This window comes from Oncorhynchus mykiss, chromosome 3 (assembly GCF_013265735.2).
Source record: "Oncorhynchus mykiss isolate Arlee chromosome 3, USDA_OmykA_1.1, whole genome shotgun sequence".
Lineage (NCBI taxonomy): Eukaryota > Metazoa > Chordata > Actinopteri > Salmoniformes > Salmonidae > Oncorhynchus > Oncorhynchus mykiss.
In genome coordinates, this window is record NC_048567.1 from 48,920,634 (window position 1) to 48,947,582 (window position 26,949).

Genomic DNA, 26,949 nt, shown 5'->3' on the forward strand with positions numbered 1-26,949 from the left:
TGCTCTGTTGTGATACTAAATACTTTATTGGCCTTGTATTTATATTTAAATGAATTTGTTTTACTGCTTTTAAGATATCATGCACTCACCACAGCCCTTCTCGTCACTGTTGTCTGAGCAGTCGTCGGTCCGGTCACACACGTTAAAGAGAGGGACACAGTGTCCGTTGTCACACCTGAACTGCCCGGGGGGGCACGTGGGCGGTGGCGTGCGGCACAGGTGGTCTAGTTCATCCGACTCATCCCCGCAGTCGTTGTCCCCGTCACAGATGAAGCTGTGTGACACACAGCGTCCGTTTTGACAGGTGAACTGTTGCTGCTGACACGGCTGGTAGGTGCAGCCCTGCTCGTCACTGCTGTCACCGCAGTCATTCCTCCGGTCACACCTGCCACCAAACACATCAGTCACTCAGTGTGCTTCCCTGTACACCAGGTGGTGCTGCTGTCCAGTCCCAAAATGTACGCCGTAGTCTCAGCCTCTACAAAGCAATGATGCATTCAAGAGGAAATCTGAAACATGTCATATTTATGTTAGAGTCTGTCAAACCTGTAGGAGCTGCGTATGCAGAGACCGTTACTGCAGGTGAACTCGTGGACGCCACACGATCTGCGCGTGCAGTTCTGATGCTCGTCCAACCCATCAGCACAGTCCGCATCGCCGTCACACACCCAATCACGAGAGATGCACTTCCTCTGCGGCCCTTGGTTGTTCACACAGGTAAACTCCAAGGCGGAACATGTGCGGTCAGCTAAAAAAAAAAAACAGAGGGGCAGGAAAATGACACCAAATTAGAGAAGTTACGTGATGACGAAGACCCCGAGGCTGGACCTAACATTTCTCGCGTTCCAAACATTCCTAAGTGTATTTCAGGACCTCTAGCCGTGACTTCGGTTTCCTATCCATCTAATGTGATTGAGCCCCATTGTTTGAAGTGAGACTCCTGCCGAGGCCCGTGGTGCTCTGAAGCCATGCGCTCCAGGCTCCTTATTGTCAGAGCCCACATTCGAGAGGAATGACATAAGAGTCTAGATCCACCCTGAGACAGGATTCTGAGACAGGTACAAAGTAACGAGTGACGCAGGGGAAATCAGGAATGTGAGCTCCTTGGAGACATTCAACAGGAGCCGGTCTCCACCCCCACACCCCCAGCATGCATCCTGATCCATCAGTGTCTGACGGAGATAGACTGGAGAGGAATACACTAGTGGTGCGCGGGTCAGCTGTTTGTTCGCCCGCAATTGCGTAAACTTAGTCGACTTGTCTATAATTAGATACATGCCGCTTCTCTTCTGTCATTATATGTTGCCCTAGAAGACTAAATTCACCCTTGCTCACCAGAATAATGCCATAAATTGATATAATACATTTTTTCAATCTAATTGACTTCTGTTAAGTTCTCTGTCATCTTTACAAAGATGTTAATGGACCGGTTGTAAGGAAATATAAAGCTGTGAAAACAGACCCAACAGGTTTCTGATAAGATTTCAGTTCGGCTTGGATGCATATCTTATGCGGTTGAAATACGATCCACTTTTATGATGCCGATAAAGATAACACCTCTACAGAAGGTATCTAACTGCACATTCACATTCTCTCAAGATAAAAGAAAGACAACGTATTTCCCTTCTCCTGTTCCCCGAGTCAAAATTTGTTGTATAACCTTACTGTAAAAAAAAAAAAGCTTAATTCTGCAAGAGTTAATATTAAGTCTATATGAGAGGTTATAGACCTACGTTTTGTGACTGTTGCATATGTACAGCGCCTTACAATCGTCACACATGACGACACCGCCACCATCCTCTTTTACCACGTCGCCAGATCTTCCCCAAACATGACTTTTCTGGCCCTCCCTTCTCTTTATTTTCAACTCTCCATTTCATAGCTTTTCTCTTCTTGAATTATTCTCTGACATTGTTCCTTTTGCCTCCGTGGATGACGTTAAAGCATTTGGCGTTAAGGCCCTGTAGGCCTTAAAGCTTAGGCCTACTCACTAATGCCAGATAGAAAAACCTTAATGCAGCCCATAGATATAAACTGCACGAGAATGATACATCTATGGATTTTTTTTAAAGCTATTATTTTCTCTTTATTCAACCCGCTCGCCACCCACCCGCCCTTCAGCCACACAACATTTAATGACCCTTAATCCGCCCACCCCGCGTATATAACCGCGATGGACTGCAGGTTATAAATCAACCCGCGCATCACTAAAATACACGCACCACAGTTGTGTCTCTGGTCCTCATCACTCATGTCTCCGCAGTCATTGTCCCCATCGCAGATCCAGGAAGAGGTGATGCACCTGCCGCCATCACAGCGGAACTGGTCGGTGTTGCAGGTTCTCACCGGGGTGGCTGGAGAGGATCAAAGGTCATAGACATCAGTACAAACCCTGCATGAATGGATTAGAACTAGAATATTATTGTGCTTAATACAAATGCAAGTCAGTTACTTAAAACACCCAGTAAATGTCTTAACTGATGTCAACTAGTAAAGACAGGTCATGCATATCTGAACCCGGAATGAAACAGGTGAGGCTATCAAAGTAGTCACGGCATCTCCTCCACATTCCAATCTATGGTGATCGATTGAAACACAAGATAACGGTAGGTTGTGTAATTACCCTGGGACAGAAGGAAGAGAGGAAAGAGGAGAGGCCGTGTTGGTCAGAGGAGACTGGTGGGCGTCAGTAGGGAGGAATGTGGCAGACAATGGGAGGCCTGACTGACCACACCACTAACAAAGGTACACACTACGGACACATCAGCAACAGCACAAGCATGCGCGCGCGCACGCACACCAACGCACAGTATGGTGAGGGAAGGAGAGCTGTGGTACTTACTGCAGGAGGAGGGCTCATCAGAGCCGTCAGCACAGTCTGTACCCCCATCACAGTACCACTGGGCTGGGATACAGCGGCCATTGGAGCAGTGGAACTCATTCTGGGCACACGTGGAAGTGGCTGGAAGAGGAAAAGAGACATTTAGGGGTCACACTCCTCTCAAACCCCATTTAGAAAGCATATGAAATGGCACCATATTCCCTATATTAGGCACTTACATTTTACATTTGACATTTTAGTCATTTAGCTGACGCTCTTATCCAGTACACACATTTTCACACTTCCTTTGACACACCCTAACTGTACAGATCAGGCCTGGGGGACTCACCGCAGTGTACAGGGCTCTCGTCACTCATGTCCCCACAGTCATTGTCCCCGTCACACAGGTAGGAGCGGGGGATGCAGATGTTGGTGGATGCACACTTGGTGTGTTCTGGCGGACATGTTCGCTCCGCTGAGACACATGACAAGAAGAGGATTGGTGCTATCATCTCGTGTCACACAGCAAAATCAATTGTTTCACCACACTTGAAACGTCTCCAATTTTTATGGACTGACATTTGAACTTTCGATCTACTGTGTAGACTTACGGCAGTTTTGTTCGTCTGAAGTGCCATTGTCAAAGCAGTTGTTGATGCCGTTGCAGACGTAGTCCTTAGCGATGCAGCGTCCGTTGTTGCAGGGGAACTCAGTGTTGGGGTCGCACGACCTGAACAGGCAGCCTACCTCATCACTGTTGTCGCCACAGTCGTTGTAGTGGTCACAGCGGTAGTGGTAGGGCACACAGCGACCGTTCCCACATGTGAACACAGTGAGCTCGCAAGTGTGGAAGGCTGCCAATCGAATAACCAAAAACACCATAATCAGAGATCTAGCCAATGGACAGGGAGACAAGGGGCTGTAGGTCTCAAGCATCTTAGAGTAAGAGTGCTGATTTAAGATCAACGTTGCCTTTTAGATCACAACGAATCAGATTACATGGACAGGGGGAACCTGATCTTAGATCAGTACTGCTCTGAGACGATTGATACATACGGGCCCAGGTGAAGATGAGCAGGTGTACAAGATGGAGATTTACCTGACAAGGCAATAAATGCTGCTGCCATTTGAACTTGGACTGCATGCAAGATATAAGATAAGTACATGAATGTATTAGTTTAGGATGGGGTTAGTAGAAGAAGACAAGCATCACTAAATAGCTACGTTAGATTAGTGATTTGCAAGCATACACACCAAAAGGTTGGAAATCATTCTTGGATCCTGAAAAATAGTTGTGGCAGGTAGAAACAGAAATCTGGTTAGAGGCAGCATTTTAGAGACGATTAAGAGAAGGACAGAACAGGTATAGGGATAAATCCATCAGTCAGCTGTAATCACAATCACATTCAAGACAAATCAACAAAGATATTAAAGGAAGATATTTCTAGATAGACAAGACAAACAACATTCAACAAAACAGGCACGACGTGGGGCCACTAAGCACCATACCGCAGACTCTCTCTAGCTCGTCGCTTCCATCCCCACAGTCATTGTCATTGTCACACTTCCACTGAGCACGGATACAGCGTCCATTCATACAGGTGAACTGGTCTGCCTGGCAGCGGGTCCCATTGTCAGGGATACAGTGCTTGTTGTCGGCCAGGTACCACCGACCCTCTGAGGGACACTGACACTCAGCACCCTGGGGCCCTGAGGAGAGGGGCAGGAGGACAGGCATCAGACGGATGGGGTGGTATGACAGACAGGCGTATGATTGCCCAACTCACATCATCCCAAAACAACATGACAACATCAAAACAATACGATGCTAGAGAAAATTACATTTTCAAAGGAAGCTTGGTCCAACCCCCACACTTAGCTACGAAGCTACAGCCTGCTTCTATTCGATCAGGAAACTTGAGGGTTAAAGTAGGGCCTAACTGCTAGTACCTGGGGTACAGATGTGACTGCAGCCTCCGTTGAACTGTTGACAAGGGCTGTTGCACTGCTGCTGCTTGTTGCGGGCCAGCACGTGGACATCCATGGGCCTGGATGGAAGGTTCTGGGTCATCACCCTCTGGTCAGACCCATCGTGCTTGTTAGCCCGGTAGATACTGCGTGTGTTCCAGTCAGTCCAGTAGATGTACTGGCCATACATGGTCATGGCGAATGGGTAAATGGCTGTGCTGACGATGACCTCCCGATTGGCCCCAGCGAGCGAGCAGCGCTCAATCTTCTGTCTGATAACCAAAACCAGCATATATCATTATCGTGAATACAATCTGACAATGATTGATTTGTGAGAAGAATGTAGAATTATTATAAGAGGGTCTTACAGGCTGGCATCTGCCCAGTACAGTCTCTGCTCTTCATAGTCCAGGGTTAGTCCATTGGGCCACACTAGACTGCTGTTTACAATCTCTGTCCTGAAGTTCCCTCCCAAAGTAGCACGTTCAATCTTTGCATTGGTCCCCCAGTCTGTCCAGTACATATACCTGTATAACATGGAAATAGAATAGATTCCCCATTTTTTTTTTAAATCAATGACTGTACAGTGTACATTCAACGCATGCTGAATATCTATTGAAGATACTGAGTGAGAGCTCTTGTTATCATCACAGAAGGAGTGAAACGGTATCAGCATTCTTGGCATTTCTGGCCAGTCTTACCCCCTGCAGGGATCCAGCATGATGGCTCTAGGTCGGGTCACACGGGCGATGATGGATCTCTGCGTCCCGTCCAATGCCATGGAGCTGATAGTCTGGTTGATGTAGTCGCTGTAGTAAATCCTTTTGTTGATCCAGTCATAGGCAATACCATCAGGAGCTCCTAGATCTGCGTGGACACAAAACACACCACGTAGAAAAGTATTGCAATAAGCAAATAGCCCAAAAACGCTGGAACCAGATGATTACAATATGATGTTGCAGTGTAATGGAACAAATCCAGTTGTTATGTGTCTTACCAGAAGCCACCACTACTGGAGGCGAGGTGGGAGAGGACAGACTGATGTAGCTAATCTTGCTGCTCCCAGCCCCTGAGCTCTGGGTGAAGTAGATCCTATTGTCTGTTCGGTCAAAGTCCAGGGCCACGGACGTGCGGGGCACGTTGACCACAGGGAAGGGCAGTGCGTGGTCGTCCGGGTCCAGACGCAGACTCCGCACCGTGCTCTCTGTCGTATAGATGAGGTAATCATCCCGCGACACCACACAGCCCGCGTTGTCCGCCCCCAGGTTCCCAAAGGCACAGCCACACTTCTTGCTCTGGCTCCCGGGGAGGGCGAAGCAGAAGTGGGCACAGCCCCCGTTGGTCTGCAGGCAGGGGTTGTTGTTGAGCTGCTGGGCCGAGCTGGGCTGGGTGCGCTGGTCGTAGATGGTCACGTCTCTCAGCATGTTGATGTTGTCTCTGATGACTGTAGGCTGCTCTGCACTGCCTGGCTCCTTACTGGCCTGGAACACCTTCTTCAGGTTCCTGTCCACCCAGATGATGCTAGTCTCAAACACAGTGATGCCATAGGGAGTCGGGTAGCGGCTCCCGTACCGGACTATCTCTGTCTCTCCCCCCTGAGGGTTGACCCGGGCTATCATATCCAGAGAGTCATCCACCCAGTAGACATATCCAGTCTGGTAGTCCAGAGCTAGACCTCGCGGGGTTATAATCCCAGACGACACCAGCACAGTGCGGTTGGTCCCGTCCAGCAGAGCTCGCTCAATCTTGGGGTTCTGTCCGTAATCTGCCCAGAACAGGTATCTGTTTTTAGGGTCCACCACGATGTGGCGTGGCATGTCCACTTGAGTCTTCAACAGCACACGTCGGAAAGTTGTGTTTAAGCGCAGAACCTCCACATAGGTCTCCGTCAGGAAAGCATTCGTGAAATAAAGGTTCCCTGAAAAGCACAGCCAAGTTGATATACAGTGCCTTGCGAAAGTATTCAGCCCCCTTGAACTTTGCGACCTTTTGCCACATTTCAGGCTTCAAACATAAAGATATAAAACTGTATTTTTTTGTGAAGAATCAACAACAAGTGGGACACAATCATGAAGTGGAACGACATTTATTGGATATTTCAAACTTTTTTAACAAATCAAAAACTGAAAAATTGGGCGTACAAAATTATTCAGCCCCCTTAAGTTAATACTTTGTAGCGCCACCTTTTGCTGCGATTACAGCTGTAAGTCGCTTGGGGTATGTCTCTATCAGTTTTGCACATCGAGAGACTAAAATTGTTTCCCATTCCTCCTTGCAAAACAGCATTTGTGAACAGCAGTTTTCAGTTCTTTCCACAGATGCTCGATTGGATTCAGGTCTGGACTTTGACTTGGCCATTCTAACACCTGGATATGTTTATTTTTGAACCATTGTAGATTTTGCTTTATGTTTTGGATCATTGTCTTGTTGGAAGACAAATCTCCATCCCAGTCTCAGGTCTTTTGCAGACTCCATCAGGTTTTCTTCCAGAATGGTCCTGTATTTGGCTCCATCCATCTTCCCATCAATTTTAACCATCTTCCCTGTCCCTGCTGAAGAAAAGCAGGCCCAAACCATGATGCTGCCACCACCATGTTTGACAGTGGGGATGGTGTGTTCAGCTGTGTTGCTTTTACGCCAAACATAACGTTTTGCATTGTTGCCAAAAAGTTCAATTTTGGTTTCATCTGACCAGAGCACCTTCTTCCACATGTTTGGTGTGTCTCCCAGGTGGCTTGTGGCAAACTTTAAACAACACTTTTTATGGATATCTTTAAGAAATGGCCTTCTTCTTGCCACTCTTCCATAAAGGCCAGATTTGTGCAATATACGACTGATTGTTGTCCTATTGACAGAGTCTCCCACCTCAGCTGTAGATCTCTGCAGTTCATCCAGAGTGATCATGGGCCTCTTGGCTGCATCTCTGATCAGTCTTCTCCTTGTATGAGCTGAAAGTTTAGAGGGACGGCCAGGTCTTGGTAGATTTGCAGTGGTCTGATTCAATATTATCGCTTGCACAGTGCTCCTTGGGATGTTTAAAGCTTGGGAAATCTTTTTGTATCCAAATCCGGCTTTAAACTTCTTCACAACAGTATCTCAGACCTGCCTGGTGTGTTCCTTGTTCTTCATGATGCTCTCTGCGCTTTTAACGGACCTCTGAGACTATCACAGTGCAGGTGCATTTATACGGAGACTTGATTACACACAGGTGGATTGTATTTATCATCATTAGTCATTTAGGTCAACATTGGATCATTCAGAGATCCTCACTGAACTTCTGGAGAGAGTTTGCTGCACTGAAAGTAAAGGGGCTGAATAATTTTGCACGCCCAATTTTTCCGTTTTTGATTTGTTAAAAAAGTTTGAAATATCCAATAAATGTCGTTCCACTTCATGATTGTGTCCTACTTGTTGTTGATTCTTCACAAAAAAATACAGTTTTATATCTTTATGTTTGAAGCCTGAAATGTGGCAAAAGGTCGCAAAGTTCAAGGGGGCCGAATACTTTCGCAAGGCACTGTATATAAGTAAAAGGGCAATGGAGATTAGATTATCTAGGAAGAGCCTCCGGTAATGCAGATCGTATTGAGTGGTTGTGCAAGGACAGAGTAAGTCCGTTAATTTGAATAGTCACCTGGGGCTGGTTTCCTAGACCCAGACTTAAGCCTATTCCTGGACTACATTGCACTTTCAATGAGAGATTTTCCATTTTAGTCCAGAAATGAAATCTGTGTCTGGGAAACCAGCCTCGGATTAGTGTACCCATAAACTGAATAATTATTGGCCACACTTCCAAGATCTGCAGCACTCTCCAGTCCAGTCCTCACTTCTTTCTACTCACCTGACTGAGAATATTCCAGCCTGCTTTCTGGGAGTCAGACCCTGTGTTAAAGCCTCTTACACAGTATCCCTGGATACCTACTGTTGGCCGACCTTTACTTTCTCTACCTGCTGGCATCATTTAAACACTTTCCAATTGAGCTCTCTGAACACGAACCCAAAGCGGATGCCCTACCTGCAGCCCAGTCCACAGCGATGCCTCGTATCCCGTTGCGGCCGATTCCAGATGTGACCACGCTGCGGAACCCTGCTCCATCGGGCTTGATCCGGCGGATCCCGTTCTGAGACGTCACAGTGCTGCTGAAGTCACACCAGTAGAGGAACCCCGAGGGCATGTGGACATCCACATGTAGAGCATTACGTCCTACGCGACACAACCAGAGAGGTTAACCTGGTTAAACATAAACATCGGCATTGACGTTGTATTGTTTTCCCCTGTACTAACGAAAAGACTGAACAACACATTTACATCTGAACAACACCCACCTCGCCCAGCCACTGGCACCATGGCCTCGGAGTGGTCAGCCCCCTCCAGACTGAAGCCTTTGAGGGCAGACAGCATGGAGATGACCACGTATGACTGGTATGGAGCACAGGTCCTGTTGTCAACGCTGAGCTTGAAGCCAGTAGCACAGGCACAGGTATACAGGCCTCCGGGCCGCGGTAGACACAGGTGCTCACACGCACCCCTGTTGTTGCTGCAACCGTTGGAGGTACCAGCCGAGACTGCAGAGGCAGACCACATGGTGGATTAGGACATGGCATTCATATCAAACGGGAGTCTGCACACGTATAACTACAAATTCATTAACATTTCTAAACGTTCTAGGTCAAGGACAACAAGGGTAGTCAGGAACTTTTCAATATCAGACTAAACTATGTTACAAATTACAATCCTGGAACTGAGATAACCTCATTTCTGAGCCGTCACTGGAAGGAACTGGTGCAAACACCATTTTGATACATTGTTGCCAAATCAGGCTCAAGGGTTGATCTATTCCCAGAAACTGTGTCACTTACAGTATCCCCAGCAAACCGGGAACATTCCCAGAACATTAGCTTAGATTCCCATTAAGTTTAAGTTAAGAGTTGTATCTAACATTAGGATGATAACATTCCAAAAACATTCAGATAATGTTTTTGATTAAAAAAAATCTTTATTTTCTTCAATACATTTTCCAAATGAAATATCCTTGGAATGTTCTCCTAACAAACACCACAGAACATTCCTCAAATGTAATAATGTTCCAGTAATGTTTTGGTTCAGTGAAAGTTCCCTGAACATTTGCTAAGTTGCAGTAAATGCTCTCATAACACAAAAACTGTCCAGTCGTGCTGATGTTTATACAATGTTTGTATAAAACATTCGCCTGATGCTGCAAGAATGTTCCCAGAACACATTGTGTCTGTTCTTTAAAGGTTCACCGAATGTTTCATTAAGTTGTGGGAACAGTCTCGTGGGAACATTGTGGGGACATCACATAAGATATGTTCCCAAAACACCAAAAACGGTGTTGGATGATTATACAATGTTTCTTTTAGGGTTCTTTTTCTTTTTATGTTCTTTATACGTTCCTATAACATTTATTTAGGTTGTGGGAACATAGTGGGGATATGACAAGAGGTTCCCAAAACACTTAAACTGTCCAGTTGTGGTGATATTCAGATAATGTTTGTATCAGGGTGAACAACACATTCCTTTGATGTTGCAAGAATGTTAACAAAACAGGCTTTCTGAGTTCTTTAAAAGGTTTCTAGAACATTTAATTAGGTTGTGGGAACAGAGTGGGTACATTAGAAGAGGTAGATTCCCAGAACACAAAATATGCTCAGTTCCCACCAGACTATTCCCACAACCTAATAAAACATTCTGGGAACCTTTAAAGGACAGACTAAATGAGTTCTGGGAACATTTTTCTAACATCAGGTGAATGTTTTTCGCAGCGTAAAAGAAACAATTTGGCATCATCTGCACAACTGAAATGTTTTTGAGTTATGAGAACATTTGCCACGACCTTAAAAATGTTCTGGGAACTTTCACAGAACCAATTTTGTTTTGCTGTGTCCGCTCTGTTTTAGGGGACAAACGGACACTGCTTGTTCCATACACAATGCCCAGTGTTCCTTATAAGGGAAGAGTAACTGGCCATCTAATGCTCCCCTCCATCTCCCACATAATTACCCAACAGCTATCAAAAAGACCAAAGCAATGCCATAATTCAGCAATGCTATATCTTTACCCCCAAAATATATAACGGCCAAAATATGTATAGTATGTATGCATACTGATTAAACACTCAACAAAATACATTTAAAAAACTCCAGTGCACTGGTAATCTTGATGCTTCCAACAAGTTCATGTATCTTAATAAACAAACGTTTCAGTCTCAATCAATGGGGTGGGAGTGGGGTTCATATTTGTTTGGCTGTACCATAAGGTCCCTCAGATACTCACTCTCCCTGTAGTGCACCTTCAGTACTCTCAGTCCAGACACGTTGTCCCGCAGCACCACCTTGTTAGCCCCGGTGGCCTTGTCCACTCGCTCTATCACCTCAAAGTCCCGGTCGGTGAAGTAGAGGAAGCGCTCATGAACAGCGACGCCCCAGGGATGGGACAAGCCTGTCACTATTGTGATGCGATTGGTCCCTTCTGGGTCGCCACGCTCAATCTGTGGGGTTTTAATAACATCAAGACTGCCCTTAACACCAGATGTAACGTGTAAAATATATGTATAAGAAGCAATGAGTTGGACTACGTGAGGGTATTTTGTTAGAATCGGCCACATATGAATCATAGAGACCATAGAGCACCCTATTCCCTATATAGTACTTTAATTGACCAGAGCCCTATGGGCCCTGGTCAAAAGAGGTGAACTATATGGGGTGGCATTTGAGACACAGGCATAGTGGTTGAGGGAGAGATGACGACCCACCATTCCGGTGCCTGTGACAGCCCAGTACAGCTTGTTCTCTCGTATGTCCACAGTGATGAACTCCACATGATCCAGGTTGTTGGTGTACAGGGTGACAGGGTTGGAGCCGTCCATGTCTGCGGCCGCCACCTTGGCAGGGATGCCACTCTCTGTGCCCTGGTCTGTCCAGTACAGTTTCCTAACAGAGAGAGAGACACGGCTATGAATACAGCCCCTCGGCATCTCCATCACCTCATATGAGAACATCTACGACCGATTCAATCAAAGCCCACGTGTGAGATTCAGAGAGAAGAAATCTTAATCGTGCCAATACACATTTGATATGCTGACGGTGAATAGTTGATATGTACACTTTTTGCCTGGTGGTGGCGTGTTGGAGTGTGTAGTGTTGTGTTGTGTACAGTAACAGTGCTAGGTCTCTCTCTGGGGGTGGAGCAGATGGCATTCAGGCAGGCTGAAGGGGGTGAGGGACTGTGGGGATGAGCCAGAGCAGTGTTAAATGGGGCTTACCCACGTGCCGGGTCAACAGCAATGCCAACCGGAGAGCCTGCGCCAGTCGGGGAGCCATTATTGGTGATTAGAGTCTTTCTGTACTGCACCTCCCCGCTCAGCCTCAAAACCTGACAAAACACACACACGCACAGATCAGATGTACCCCCCCCCCCCCCCCCCAACAGAGGGGAAAACCAAACAAAGATAACTACTTTATTTTCGAAATACAATGTTCACTGTCAGTAGTGCACCACTCGTTTTCAGAAATAACTTCATTGTTATTATTATACAGGAGCATAGAGACGGGGGGATGTTTCAGCTCACCTCAATCGACTGGGTGGCTGGGTTGGTGTAGTACAGGTTCTCTGTCATCCAGTCCAGGGCCAGGCCCACAGGGGAACCCAGGATGGCTGCCGGGGCAAACTCTGTCCTGTTGGTACCGTCCGACTTCACCCTGTGGATCTCACCCTACAGAGGAGAAAGGGACATGGTTGGTCAGAGCCTAGGGACAGCAGAGTAGTGTCACTTCAGGTCTCTGTCGGTGTAGACGGTGCGAACACGTACCGGGTGCTCTACCCAATAGATGGTCCGCTCAATATCGTCAAAGTCCACATCATATCCATTCTGAAGTCCCGCAACTGGGACCATGGCGTCGTTGCTCTTGTCGTCCGGGTTCAACGACATGCCGTAGATGACACTGTCTCTCACCACCACCAAGAAAGGATCCTCAACTGCAGGAAAATACAAGTATTCATCACCAAAAACATGGTGGCTCCGAATGGACACATAGCCTATTGGACATATAGCCTATTGGACATATGGCCTATTGGACATATAGCCTATTGGACATATAGCCTATTGGACATATAGCCTATTGGACATATAGCCTATTGGACATATAGCCTATTGGACATATAGCCTATTGGACATATAGCCTATTGGACATATAGCCTATTGAGCACTGATTTCGTTTTTAAAAACAGGTAAAATAACAGTATGTTAAAAAAAGGTTGAAAAGGAAGGGGGTTCAGAAGGTCTAGTGTAAGCACATTCCACAGTATGATTTGCTTTGTCATCAGAGATTAGAATCAATAGATAGCTCGGAGGGCATTTTCATTCTTGGGTAATCATCACCTCTCGGGGGTGAATGCGTTCTGCATGGTTAGAAAAAGCTCAAGCCCTGAGATGGGTTACGCTGTTGACCTAAACACGACCCTCTAGACTTCACATTAAAGGTCCATTGTCTTATTGAAACCCTAGTCACACTTTAATGATCCTCGATATTTACCTCTGGAAAGGGATTTTACAACAGAATTTAAATGAGATACTGTTGACAAGTCCTTTGCCTCTAAAATATGAGTCCGGCATTCTAGATTTCTTCTTTTACCGACTGAGAGCTGGATATGCCCAAATAAATATGTTTGCAAAACAGCAGCTCTCTGTTTGTAGGTTTTAAGCATTCGTATCAATACCTACCATGAATAAATACTGTATACGTTATGAGAATTACAATCTATCTGTTCTATCTGACCTCACTTTCTTTTTAATGAAACTGTGAGTGAGGAGTGTTTCTCTCAGGTTGGCATGGAGCCTACCTCTGGCACAGGTGAAATTGTCTGCAGTCAGGGTCCAGCCTGAGGGACAGGCGCAGGAGTAGTAGCTGGGCCCAATGGCCGAGAGCAGACAGATATGAGTACAGAGCCTCCTCAAGCAGTGGTTTTCACCTGCACACAGATCCAATAACACACACACACAAGAAAGACAAAAATCAACAGTGTTCAGTATCTTCTTTGTTCATTCAGAAATGTAATTTAAAATACAATGGCAACAGTGTACGGTGCCAATACTAGCTTATGATATCACCATGTCTAAGATGTATTTTTAATTGGCCTACCATATGTCCTAGAATGTTATTGATCAGTGGTGTGTCCCTGTCCTACCTGCAGGCTGCCTGGCAGGGTGTACCGCCACCAGGCCCATGGGCTGAGGGAGGTTGTAGAGCATCACTGTCTGGTTCTCCCCGTGCCACTTATGGGCTCGGATCACACGGTTGATGTATCTGTCGGTCCAATACACAAAATCCTCAAAAATGGTAATTGCGTGGGGATGTTGCAGTACCTTTTTATTGAGAGCAGAATAAGACAAGAAGTGTATTTTATTGATATTATTCCACACAGATGGTAAATCGGTAAATTATGTTCTGTATGCAATGCTAATGTTTTTCCTAGTTTAATCGATATCAATCAGGGGCGCAACTTTCACTGGCGGCGGGGGACATGCTCCCCCACATTCTGAAATTGCATTTTTGTCCCACCCAGTTTTATCATTGGAATGTGATACAATCTGATAAAATGGTGTGCTTTATGACCATGCTGACGCCTCTGAGCGATCAGGTAGGCTGTTTGGAGTGTTTATCCGACTGGATAAAAATATAAATAATAACATTTTATATAATAACAAAAATATATATATGTCCCCCCCATTTCTAAAAACAAAGTTGCGCCCCTGATATCAATTATATCAATGTAAATAAAAATCGACAGAAAATGCCATGTATCCTCACCAAATCGCTGGCCAGAACTTGTTTCCTGTTGTTGCCATTGTAATCACAGTAGTCAATAAAATCCAGGTAGGCATCAGCGAAGTAGAGCAGATTGTTGGGATAGTCAATGGTTAGGCCGTTGGGCCAGTAAATTTTGTTGCTTATAATGGTTGTCCTCATCTTCCCGTCCATGCTGGCCTTCTCAATGCGAGGGTTCCTCCCCCAGTCTGTCCAGAACATGAGGTGAGCACTGCACAATAGATCAACTGTTATAGTTACAGTCAATTACATTTGCATTATTGCATTATTATACTTCTCTACCATGTATGTATGTCCACTGTAGATGAGCCTCACCTGTCCCTTGGGTCCAGCACCAGGGCTCTGGGATTGGTCACGTTCTCACTGACCAACACAGTCCTGTGGGAGCCGTCCAGTTTGGACACCTCGATGGTCTCCAGAACATAGTCAGTCCAGTAGAGGTTCCTGCCCACCCAGTCCACTGCCAGACTCTCTGTCACTGTCACTCCACTGTCAAAAACCTGTCAAAAATCAAAACACAGGTTTAAGTGATTGGAGGTCATTACACTGAGTAGAGAATGTTTGTGAGAACTGGAAAGACAGTCAGTAGTCTGTACTCACCACGGCCCTGTCAGAGCCATTTTTGTGAGCGCTCAATATTCTGTCCTGGCTGGTGTCAGACCAGTACACACGGTCAGTCACTGAGTCAAAGTCCAGGGCCACGATGTTTCGCCCATCCCGGACCAGCGAGCGGACCACATTGGGCTGAGTGGTTATGTCATCGGACACAATCTGATTTCGGCTGGCAACTAACAGGAAAGCCTGACGTGAACCTGTGAACAGAAACCATCCTCTTCTCACCTGTGCCTTCTAATTCAAATGAGACTAATCATCAGCTATAGAACATTCTACAGAGGACTTCCCAAACTTCAAAACACGATAGACAGAGCTCCTCGGATATCCACAGCAGGGGATCAATGCAGCTTTGTTGAGAATAATGGCAAATTGAATTACAGTGCTTTTTAGCAGGATATCTGTGATGGGCTCATGTCAGGTACACTACTCATAAACAAGCCCTTTGTTGCTGATTATCTCCTAATTACCTAAAGAGAGAGTCAGTGAGTGGCATATATGTTATTCGTGTTATCTGGGGAAATCAGAGCCGAGTGGGAAGAGAATGGAGAAGAGTGAGAGTGAGTCTGTCCGCCCGGTGGTCTGAGACCGAACACCGACTCCATTTCGATCATTCCTGTCCAGCCACTGGACGGTTTATCATGTCTGTGTGGGCCAATCAGACGTACTGTATCTCTGTCTGTCATCTGGAAGACTGGACTTAATCCACAGACGGAAGATACGTCTCATATTTTGAAATTAGGCCAATTATGTTTAGAGGAAACATAATTGAGTATGTTGTGGACCAAATGGACTGGTGAGATAAAATGCCTCTGTATCCAAATGTGAGTAAAAGTTTATAAGAGCTTAGAATTATAGTGTGGCAGATGCAAATTCCCTTCAAATACTCTAACCACACACACACACACACACACACACACACACACACACACACACAGACACAAACACACATACACATACACACACACACACACACACACACACACACACACACACATACACACACACACAGTCTTGCTCCTCACCTGAGACCTTGCATGTCTGTTGGTCGGCCTCCAGAGTGTATCCATCTGAGCAGTGACAGCGGAAGGAGCCTCTCTCGTTGAAGCAGTGCTGACTACACAGCCCAGGGGGGTTACACTCATTCAGGTCATCACACGTCTTCCAGTCATTACTCAGCTGGTAACCCAGGGGACAGGTGCACTGGGCCCCAAACGGACCCTGGATGCAGCCGTGGGTGCAACCAGCGTTGTTGTCTGTGCAGCTCTCCTGATCTAGGAGGGTAAAAAGAGGAGTGAGTCAATAGCTGTCATTCTTAAAAACAGACGGTAAGAAAATGAAACACCTCGGTGACATACGCAGCAGGCAATGTGGATAAATGAATCAAACGTATGACGGCAATGCATCTACTGTAGCTAGCTGCTCAACGAATCACAGTGCTGCAAATAGAGCATCAACACAGCACCCCAGAAAATATCTATAGACTTTCTATTTTGTATCAAATATTACCATTTGTACATTCTGAAACACATTTTCTACATTTGTAACTACAGACAATCATTTAATTGTATCCTCCAATTGTGTTTTGCAACACTTTACCCATATTCAGAGGGTTAGTGTGGGTGGCAGGTTTGGGATGAATCAAAGCTACACGCGTGAGGTTTAACCAATGATTGAGGTTGTTCCTACCTGGCAAGGGCTCGTCTGAAAGCAGTGAGGACGGCAGGAAAGGAAAATCATAGATCACTTTTAAGTTATTACAGACCAAATCAACACATGCATGATTTGAACACAAGATTCCAAGCATAACAAACATTTCTCACAAACATTCAAACAAACAAACATTAAAACCACTGAGATCAGGAATGCCGTGAAAAATATGTCTAGATTTCAAGTGACCAGTGAACCTAGAAAATTACAAAAAGAAAATGTTCAAAGAGTGATTTTCGTAACGACATTATTAGAATGCTGGCCCAAAAGGCAGAGAAGCAGAGATGGTGACTTACTGCAGAGCGGGGACTCGTCTGCACCATTGGGACAGTCAGGATTGTTGTCACACACCCTGCTGATGTTGACACACACACTGTGGCCCGGGCACTGCCACTGCCAGCTGGGGCAGCGGAAAGGTGGCGTGGGGCAGTCTCTCTCGTCACTCATGTCCCTACAGTCGTTGTCCCCGTCGCAGAGCCACCGTTGGTACACACAGTTGCCGTTGTCACAGCGGAACATGGAGGTGGGGCAGGTGCGGGGGGGACAGACGTGGTGCTCGTCTGAGCCGTCCTCACAGTCCGGGTGACCGTCACACTCCCAGGTGGAGGGGATACAGCTACCGTCTGACTGGCACTGGAACTCACTCTCATGGTGGCACATCCCTGGGGGTCTGGTGGCTAGGCAGAGCAGGAGAAGGCAAGGTCAGACAGTGTAGTGAAGTGTGGCTGAAGCTCAGGAGGAAGCCACAGCAGAACCTCTGTGATGACGTCACCTCATTAAGAGTAATGGTCAAACCTGCTGTGCTCCAAGACCAGTCGGTCGATCAACTCTGCATAGCAACTGATCATTCAATTGTATTGCCACTCAAAACAACGAGGTTGTATACTTACGACAGCCATCGAATTTGTGCTCTGCATTAAAACACACCATTTCTGAAACATTTGTAACGACTCATTTTTGTTTTTGCAACATTCCCATATTCAGAGGGTTAGTGTGGATGGCAGGTTTGGGATGAATGACAGGTACACGCGTGAGGTTTTTACCAATGATTGAGGTTGTTTCTACCTGTTAAGGGCTCGCGGTCGTCCGTAAGCAGTGAGAAAAGGAAGAAAGGAAATACATAAACTGGTCATCCTATACTGAACAAAAATATAAATGCAACATGCAACAATTTCAACGATACAGTTACAGTTCATATAAGGAAATCAGTCAATTTAAATAAATTCATTAGGCCCTAATCTACAGATTTCACATGACTGGGAAGGGATGCAGCCATGGGTGAGCCTGGGAGGGCATTTGCACCCACTTGGGAGCTAGGCACACCCACTGGGAAGCCGGGCTTAGCCAATCAGAATGAGTTTTTCCCCACAAAATGGCTTTATAACAGACAGAAATACTCCTCAGTTTCATCAGCTGCCGGGTGGCTGATCTCAGACGGTCCCGCAGGTAAAGAAGCCGGATGTGTAGGTCCTGGGCTGGCGTGATTACACGTGGTCTGCGATTGTGAGGCCGGTTGGACATACTGCCAAATTCTCTAAAATGACGTAGGAGGCGGCTTATGGTAGATAAATTAACATTAAATTCTCTGGTAACAGCTGTGGTGGACATTCCTGCAGTCAGTGTGCCAATTGCACACACAAAACTTGAGACATCTGTGGCATTGTATTGCATGACAAAACTGCACCTTTTAGAGTGGCCTTTTATTGTCTCCAGCACAAGGTGCACCTGTGTAATGATCATGCTGTTTAATCAGCTTATTGATATGCCACACCTGTCAGGTGGATGGATTGTCTTGGCAGGAGAAATGCTCGCCAATAGGGATGTAAACAAATTTGTGCACACATTTTTTTGTGTGTATGGAAAATGTCTGTGATATTTTATTTCAACTCATGAAACATGGGACCAACCCTTTCCATGGTGCGTTTATATTTTTGTTCAGTGTACTTTCTTGTGACTCAAAACAAAGAGGTTGATGACTTACGACAGCCAGACTCATCTGAGCGATCACTACAGTCAAAGACCCCATCACAGCGGTAGTAGGAGTTGATACACTGATGTCCATTGGAACACTTGAACTCATAGAGAGTGCAGTTGTAAACTGAAAAAACAACAGCATAGTGTGCTTAGGCTGAGATATTGCAAACAGTGTGGATGGAGGATGCAGTTCAGAACATGCAAAGTCATTGTGAGTACTGTATAATACACATGTAATGAGATCAATGGCATAAGGCAATATCAAATGCGTGTGTTGATTCAGTTGACTTGAAATGATGTGCCACTTGTTGTTGGTGCTTTCTAGCTGTGTTAGTTCCTAAATACAGTACAGTGTTGAGAGGTATACAGAGACACTCACTGCAGCCCTGTTCATCAGCCCCATCCATACAGTCTCTGTCACCGTCACACACATAGCTGGGGCTTATACAGCGGTGGTCTGGGCACTGGAACTGTTCCGGGTGGCATGTACCACTGAGGTCTGCCAACACAGAGAGACCAATGGAGCTAACAGTTAGATCCCAAAAAGACACTCAACAACAGAGGAATTAGTCCTACAATAAATGTGTGGAAATAAAAGTGATCCTTGACTAGGGAGACTCACTGCAGTTGGCCTCGTCGGAGCTGTCCCCACAGTCGTTGTCTGTGTCACACATCCAGGTGTGTGGGATGCAGCGGTGGTTGGCACAGGTGAACTGGTTGGCCGGGCAGGTGCCAGGGTTCTGGGAGGGGCAGTCCCGCTCGTCACTGCCGTCGAAGCAGTCGTTGTGACCGTCGCAGTGCCAACCACTGGGCACACATTGCTGGTTGGCACAGGTGAACGCCCTGGGTGAGCAGGTGGTGTCTGAGAGAGAGCAGGAATGATTAATGAAACATAAATGTTTTGCTTCTTGCTAACACTGTAACAAGCCATTTAAAGTATCCTTACATCTAAGTATAAGTATATTAAACATGATTACTAATGCCCCAATAAAGTGCCTCGAGTGACCTACTAACAGTTAGTATAGACCATTGAATCAGATCATAATGCATTACTATGAGCTCTTCCACAGTTGGCCTCATCGCTGTTGTCGTGGCAATCATCAACGCCATCGCATCTGTAGTTCTGAGGGACACATTTCCCGTTGGTGCAGGAGAAGGAGTTGGCACCACACTGCAGCGTGGGGGGCTCGTTGGAAGGGTCCTCTACACACGTCTGCTGGTTGGGCGCCAACTTCAAGCCATACGGACAGCCACACACCCTCTGCGAGTCCGGCGCCGGGAAGCAGAAATGGCTGCAGTCTCCATTAGGATTAGTATTCCTATTGCAGAAGTTGGAACCTGAGAGGGGCAGTAAAAGGATATCATTAATGAGTAGTGATGGCCACATAGCTATCCTCCATAACATAAACACTGCAGGCAGGGAAAGCAATGAAAGAGGTGCTCACCGGTCTGGGAGTTGTAGTTGAAAGATTTGACGTGCATGATGTGGCTGATTCCCCGCCTGATGATGACCATCTCTCCCCCGTCAGTCTTGCGCACACGCACGATCCCACCCAGGCGCCAGTCAGTGAAATATGCATAACCTGGATGGGCCGAGCAGGAATGCTCATGAAAGTGAGACCCGGCGTTGAGAATATCAGGGCACGACCTACGACATTAGCCATTCTGTCGATCATCACCAGTGAACTAATGTTTGAGATGACACGGTAATTGGCAATTCTAATGATCATTAATCGAGCATGTTTGACAAGTAGTAATGACATTTTAAAGGTGAAAGCATTTATACAATAACAAGGTAGCTTTACCTACGATTGATGGAATAATGATGCATACCGTTCCCTATGCAAATTGAATTCATGACAACATGTGAAGATTTAGTCACCTCCAAAGATGGTGAGACCAAAAGGATGTGAGATCTGAGTGATGCGCTCCAGAGACAGCCTGTTCCGTCCATCAAAGTTGCTGTGCTCGATCTTATCAAAGAAGGCATCCACCCAGTACAGGCGCATGGAGCTGAGGGGGAGAGACAGGACCAGTGGAACAGACAGACATTATTATATACTGTTGCACAAACATATTGTCAGGTGGAGGATTAGTGAAGATCATTCTGATAAGACGCTTAATTGGATCTTAGTGGGTGAACAAAAACATGATGTCAACTTATCACACATGGTGGCACAAGGTTGCAATGTAGTGACAAAGTCAATCCTAAGGATCTAATTTGTTATTCATGAAATCTGTTTTCTTGACCAAGTTTTACTGGAAGAGGAAGAATGTCGTATTTTGAGGCCATTCCTCTGAGACCTTTGGCTCACCTCCAGTCGATAGCCAGGCCGTTGGGCCAGCCAAGTGTAGTGTTAACAATCGACAGGGCATGTGACCCATCACACCAGGCCCTCATAATCTTCGCTGGACGATACCAGTCGGTCCAGAAAATATACCTGCCAAATAAAACATACACATTAACCAACAATCACACTTATATGGGAAAAGATGATTGTGTCTGTTTCACCTCAACCAAAGTAGACTCTGGCTTTAGGACCACTTCAAAATCTTCTATGAACTGAGAAATATAGACAGTTTATTTGAGAGCGCCACGGGGGTTTTTCCGTTTAAGCTAAGTTCTTAGTGTCCACTACAATACTGGCCTTCATGCATCACTAATCTAGGCTGTTGGACCCAGAGGCTTTATGATTTTGTAGCTATTGGAAATGTCCCACGGGCACTAAATAAAGACTCATTTTTATCAGGTTTGGGGTTTAAAGTGTGAACAATCTATGAGAGAGCCGGTACCTCTCGCATTATGCCAGGTGTGACTAGACATAAGTGCTCAGTTTGCTAATGCTTTTTCATGTTCTTAATAGGCAGGGGTCCAGGACGAAAACGTGGGCCTCTGAACCCTGCTGGGTCTGGCTAATGCCCTCACTAAGTTGTTCTTGCCCAGGAACATTTTGCCTACTTGACCGATTTCTCACACTATCTGTGTTTCCTTTTGACTTCCTATGGTGCTTTAAATTAATCTAAAGTAAATATAATCTGATTATCATTTATTTTAATGAATTGAATAGAATCAAACGTTTCAATTAGGATATTATTCTGTAAAAAGCATGCATTGCTCGGTAAAGTCAACATTCTTCATGCATCAACAAGGTACAGAACCCTATCATATCTGCTATATATCCCATGTCCCATATCTCATGTTTGTTGCCACAGTCAGGCTGGAAGTGGCACCAAACCTCTCTCCCTGACCCCTCCTCCTTAATCCCAGCCCAGCTGTATTTACCCAATCACAGGGTGCACCACGATGGACCTTGGGTTGTTCAGGTTGCGTATGATGGCTCTCCTGGACTGATCGGCCAGCTTCATGACTGAAATACTCCTGTAGCGCGGGTCTGTCCAGTAGAGGTTCTTTGAAATCCAGTCGTAAGCCAAGTCCTCCACGCCGTCCACTCTATTGGCAGCTAGCACCTCTCTGCCTGTGCAGAACAAAGCGAGGACACCGCCATTTAGTACAGAGATGAAAGAGGAACACAGGTAAGTAAATAGACTGTCAGCTTGCATTTGCCCTATGTAGACCTGACAGAGAAAACTAGGGCTGGTCAACCCCATGTTGCAAGAACAACACCACTTATCAGAGCAGTTTGTGGTTTCATTTTATCCTGGAATTTTTTTCTTCGTGGATTTATCACATAAGTAACTTATTTTACAGGGCTATCGAGTCGTAAGTTGGAAGATAAATTAAGTTTAATTCCAAAATGCTATATATACATTTTCAGAAATGTTGGTGAATTAGCTTTTATTGTTTAAAGAAATGATAAAAGAGATTGGTGTATTTTTACAATATCTAATCATGGCATGGTGTTGTTCAATGACAGACATGTGTTTGTTTAAAATCTATCAATTGATGGTTTCATTTCAGAGAGACAAATAATCATGTTTTTTTGCTAAATGCTATATATCCACCTCTCTCAGAGAAATAAGTAGTACTGCTAGGTTTTACACAGTCAAATGTAACGAAAAACCATATTTTTAATAAAGAAATATACAAATGATACAATATTTTTCAATAGAGTAATATGAGATCTGTATGTAAAACTTTTACAGTTGACATTTTAGTCTTGTAGATGTTCTAATCCAGAGCAATTTAAGTAAGTGCATTTATCTTAAGACGGCTTGGAGAGACAAACATGTAGCACAGTCAAATGTACAGGATATAAACTTTCCATTCCAGCTAAACAATGAATATATAGTGATTTACAAAAAAAAATCGAAAATGTATTAATTAAAAATCTGAGAGCTAATATCTTACAAACCACATGAAGGTGCCCATAAGCAATAGTTTCTGACAAATAAACACAAATGTGAAAAATTGGTGGTTTTCGCGTTCTGGAAAAAAACTCTTCAAATATTGAAGCTTCTGCAACTTTTAGTAAATGTTTGTTTTATCACATTCTGGAGCCTGATGTTGAGCTGTTACGTGATAGTTTCACTGCTGTCCATACTCCTGTCCACTCCCCTACCCCCCTCTCTACCTCCCTCCCTCCTTCCTTCTCTCCCTCCCCCATTGCACTGCCCGGCTCCATAAGGCACTCCTATAACTGACGTGGTATAAGCTCGGCTGGATCACATGCTTGAGCTCTCTGCTTGAAACGATATTATGTAGGGTTGTAAATATGGTTACAAAATTAAATATAAAAAAATATTTCCATGATAGTAAATGAAAAGTATTTCTTCACATTCTAATAAATGGAGAGAAAAACACTCAGTGATTATGAACTACAAACTCAGCAATAAAACAATATTCAACAAATATTTCACTATTTAATTCTACATACAGTATCGAGTCATCCATCCAACCAAATAAAATGTAGGATGCTCTCACCGGTGCCGTCCACTTTCTGTTTGTAGATGATGTCTTTAGCCGTGTCTGAGAAGAAGATAGCATTGTCTTCTGCGCTGAAGTCCACCCCAACGAAATAAGAGGGTGTTCCAGTGATAGGGAGGATAACATCCTCCTGAGAGGATAGGTTGAAGGGGATGCCTCGGACAGCCAGCTGGCTGGAGAAGAGCAGGAACTGCCGCACCACTGGAGAGAGAGAAAAGACCTCCAGATAACACACCCTATGTCACACCACATTGGCACTCACAGTCTAAAGAGAACATATAAAGGACACTGGACACAAGGACACAAGACAAAGTCCAACGTAAATAGGGAAAAAGCTAAACGCGGTTTGTGTGTTGGTCTTACCAACACATCTCTTGCCATCAGCCTGCAGGTCGTAGCCCATGCGACACCTGCAGCGGTAGCCCAGCCCTTGATTGTCTGACCTGTGGCTTAGAATACAGATCTGCTCACAGCCGCCCATGGCTGCCCCGCAAGGGTTCGACACTGTAAACACAACACATACATGCACACGCTCAGTCACTGACAGAACATACAGAGGTGGGACAGATCAGAGTATTTATAGCAGTGACATGCTTACCATTTGGCTGTCTTAGTTGGTGTACCACCTGCACTCCATGTGGGGTCTGAGATGTAGGGTAGACCACCTGAGGGTTAGTGTCACCGAACTTGTTGGCTTTCATCACGGCCATCTTGGTCCAGTCAGTGAAATACACAACGTGCTCAAACATACTGATGCCAAAGGGGTGAGGAATCACAGCACCTCCATGAACCACTGTTTTCCTGAAAGGGGGATTATAAAACAAGGCTATATCCATCCCATTTTGACAGAGATCTGCATTGTTTTCCGTTCTTACATACGGTCTTCAGACATTTGACCAAACAACATCTGATTTGAGCTCTTTCGTAGGGAAAATATCTGGTATGCTTACCTATGAAGCCCATCATATGTGGTGGTTTCAATATAGTCGTAGCGGCTATCAACCCAGTAGACCCGCTTGGCATCAATATCCAGTGTAATCCCTGCCGGCCAGCCCAATTTAGTCCTGATGATCCCATAGCGATTGGTGCCATCCATGTATGCCCGCTCCAAACCTGGCTCTCCATTCACAGAGTCCCAGTCTGAGAAGAACAGGAACCTGTGAAGAAACGTATTTTGGTTTAGTTAGGTACAGGTCACCAGTACAGTAGGTTGATATGTACTGGATGCAATATAGAACATTGGTAAACTGGATTTCAAGCAGTGAAGTTATTCATCCCTATAGCCATAAAATGACCTGGTAGTCTTAAACAAATCTACTTTGAAACAAAAGTACACACCTCATACACATGGTTATGGTCTTAAAAAAGAAGACACCTGTAGCATGTCAGATATACATTTGGAATCTATTACATTTTGAGTTTGCATCCCAATATTGCACTTCATGTACAGTTGTAGTCAGAAGTTTACATACACTTTGCAAAAGTTTACAAAACTTGTTTTTCAACCAATCCACAAATTTCTTCACAAACTATAGTTTTGGCAAGTCCATTAGGACATCTACTATGTGCATGACACAAGTAATTTTTCCAACAACTGTTTACAGACAGATTATTTCACTTATAATTCACTATATCACAATTCCAGTGGGTCAGAAGTTTACATACACTAAGTTGACTGTGCCTTCAAACAGCTTGGAAAATTCCAGAAAATGATGTCATGGCTTCAGAAGATTCTGATAGGCTAACTGACATCATTTGAGTCAATTGGAGGTGTACCTGTGGATGTATTTCAAGGCCTACCTTCAAACTCAGTGCCTATTTGCTTGACATCATGGGAAAATCAAAAGAAATCAGCCAAGACTTCAGAAAAAAATGAAGACCTCCACAAGTCTGGTTCATCCTTGGGAGCAATTTCCAAACGCCTGAAGGTACCACGTTCATCTGTTCAATAGTACGCAAGTATAAACACCATGGGACCACGCAACCGTCATACTGCTCAGGAAGAAGACACGTTCTGTTTCCTAGAGATGAACGTACTTTGGTGCGAAAAGTGAAAATCAATCCCAGAACAACAGCAAAGGACCTTGTGAAGATGCTGGAAGAAACGGGTACAAAAGTATCTATATCCACAGTAAAACGAGTCCTATATCGACATAACCTGAAAAGCTGCTCAGCAAGGAAGAAGCCACTGCTCCAAAACTACCATAAAAAAAGCCAGACTACGGTTTGCAACTGCACATGGGGACAAAGATCGCAACTTTTTGGAGAAATGTCCTCTGGTCTGATGAAACAAAAATAGAACTGTTTGGCCATAATAACCATCCTTATGTTTGGAGGAAAAAGGGGGAGGCTTACAAGCCGAAGAACACCATCCCAACCGCAAAGCACTGGGGTGACAGCATCATGTGTGGGGGTGCTTTGCTGCAGAAGGGACTGGTGCACTTTACAAAATAGATGGCATCATGTGGATATAAATTATGTGGATATATCGAAACAGCATCTCAAGACATCAGTCAGTAAATGAAAGTTTGGTCACAAATGGGTCTTCCAAATGGACAATGACCCCAAGCAACATGGCTTAAGGACAACAAAGTCAAGGTATTGGAGTGGCCATCACAAAGCCTGACCTCAATCCCATAGAAAATGTGTGGGCAGAACTGAAAAAGCATGTGCGAGCAAGGAGGCCTACAAACCTGACTCAGTTACACAAGCTCTGTCAGGAGGAATGGGCCAAAATTCACCCAACTTATTGTGAGAAGCTTGTGGAAGGCTACCCGAAACATTTAACCCAAGTTAAACAATTTAAAGGCAATGATACCAAATACTAATTGAGTGTGTGTAAACCTCTGACCCACTGGGAATGTGATGAAAGAAATAAAAGCTGAAATAAATCATTCTCTCTACTATTATTCTGACATTTAACATTCTTAAAATAAAGTGGTGATCATAACTGACCTAAAACAGGGACTTTTTACTTGGATTAAATGTTAGGAATTGTGAAAAACTGAGTTTAAATGTATTTGGCTAAAATGTACGTAAACTTCCGACTTCAACTGTATATCACAGAAAAGTGAAATATAACAAAACTGCTGGACATAGAAACAAATAATTTTTGGCGGCTTTAAAAAATATA

At 44.9% G+C, this 26,949-nt stretch overlaps 1 protein-coding gene across 6 annotated transcripts in view; it reads right to left on the reverse strand.

Moving 5' to 3' along the window:
• LOC110504179 (low-density lipoprotein receptor-related protein 2) overlaps positions 1 to 26,949 on the reverse strand; it is a 60,032-nt gene that overhangs the window by 14,223 nt on the left and 18,860 nt on the right. For 3 of the 6 annotated variants that reach the window (XM_036974378.1, XM_036974377.1, XM_036974376.1), the window contains exons 11-50: positions 24,767 to 24,973; positions 24,415 to 24,617; positions 24,180 to 24,320; positions 23,814 to 24,017; positions 22,215 to 22,407; positions 21,247 to 21,372; positions 20,814 to 20,944; positions 20,377 to 20,514; positions 19,985 to 20,269; positions 19,554 to 19,793; positions 19,311 to 19,430; positions 18,939 to 19,055; positions 17,254 to 17,634; positions 16,937 to 16,951; positions 16,273 to 16,521; positions 15,236 to 15,447; positions 14,951 to 15,135; positions 14,618 to 14,846; positions 13,995 to 14,172; positions 13,650 to 13,778; positions 12,619 to 12,785; positions 12,379 to 12,522; positions 12,073 to 12,182; positions 11,563 to 11,740; positions 11,085 to 11,298; positions 9,116 to 9,355; positions 8,805 to 8,993; positions 5,787 to 6,707; positions 5,491 to 5,656; positions 5,158 to 5,316; positions 4,772 to 5,061; positions 4,331 to 4,531; positions 4,076 to 4,102; positions 3,921 to 3,959; positions 3,433 to 3,675; positions 3,171 to 3,296; positions 2,843 to 2,962; positions 2,223 to 2,354; positions 547 to 748; positions 90 to 385 (exon numbers count right to left, since the gene is read on the reverse strand). In XM_036974378.1, coding sequence (XP_036830273.1) covers positions 90 to 385; positions 547 to 748; positions 2,223 to 2,354; positions 2,843 to 2,962; positions 3,171 to 3,296; positions 3,433 to 3,675; positions 3,921 to 3,959; positions 4,076 to 4,102; positions 4,331 to 4,531; positions 4,772 to 5,061; positions 5,158 to 5,316; positions 5,491 to 5,656; positions 5,787 to 6,707; positions 8,805 to 8,993; positions 9,116 to 9,355; positions 11,085 to 11,298; positions 11,563 to 11,740; positions 12,073 to 12,182; positions 12,379 to 12,522; positions 12,619 to 12,785; positions 13,650 to 13,778; positions 13,995 to 14,172; positions 14,618 to 14,846; positions 14,951 to 15,135; positions 15,236 to 15,447; positions 16,273 to 16,521; positions 16,937 to 16,951; positions 17,254 to 17,634; positions 18,939 to 19,055; positions 19,311 to 19,430; positions 19,554 to 19,793; positions 19,985 to 20,269; positions 20,377 to 20,514; positions 20,814 to 20,944; positions 21,247 to 21,372; positions 22,215 to 22,407; positions 23,814 to 24,017; positions 24,180 to 24,320; positions 24,415 to 24,617; positions 24,767 to 24,973 — 7,847 coding nt within the window. The remainder of the gene's footprint in view (positions 1 to 89; positions 386 to 546; positions 749 to 2,222; positions 2,355 to 2,842; positions 2,963 to 3,170; positions 3,297 to 3,432; positions 3,676 to 3,920; positions 3,960 to 4,075; positions 4,103 to 4,330; positions 4,532 to 4,771; positions 5,062 to 5,157; positions 5,317 to 5,490; positions 5,657 to 5,786; positions 6,708 to 8,804; positions 8,994 to 9,115; positions 9,356 to 11,084; positions 11,299 to 11,562; positions 11,741 to 12,072; positions 12,183 to 12,378; positions 12,523 to 12,618; positions 12,786 to 13,649; positions 13,779 to 13,994; positions 14,173 to 14,617; positions 14,847 to 14,950; positions 15,136 to 15,235; positions 15,448 to 16,272; positions 16,522 to 16,936; positions 16,952 to 17,253; positions 17,635 to 18,938; positions 19,056 to 19,310; positions 19,431 to 19,553; positions 19,794 to 19,984; positions 20,270 to 20,376; positions 20,515 to 20,813; positions 20,945 to 21,246; positions 21,373 to 22,214; positions 22,408 to 23,813; positions 24,018 to 24,179; positions 24,321 to 24,414; positions 24,618 to 24,766; positions 24,974 to 26,949) is intronic. The other 3 variants (XM_036974380.1, XM_036974381.1, XM_036974382.1) reach the window with 3 other exon arrangements.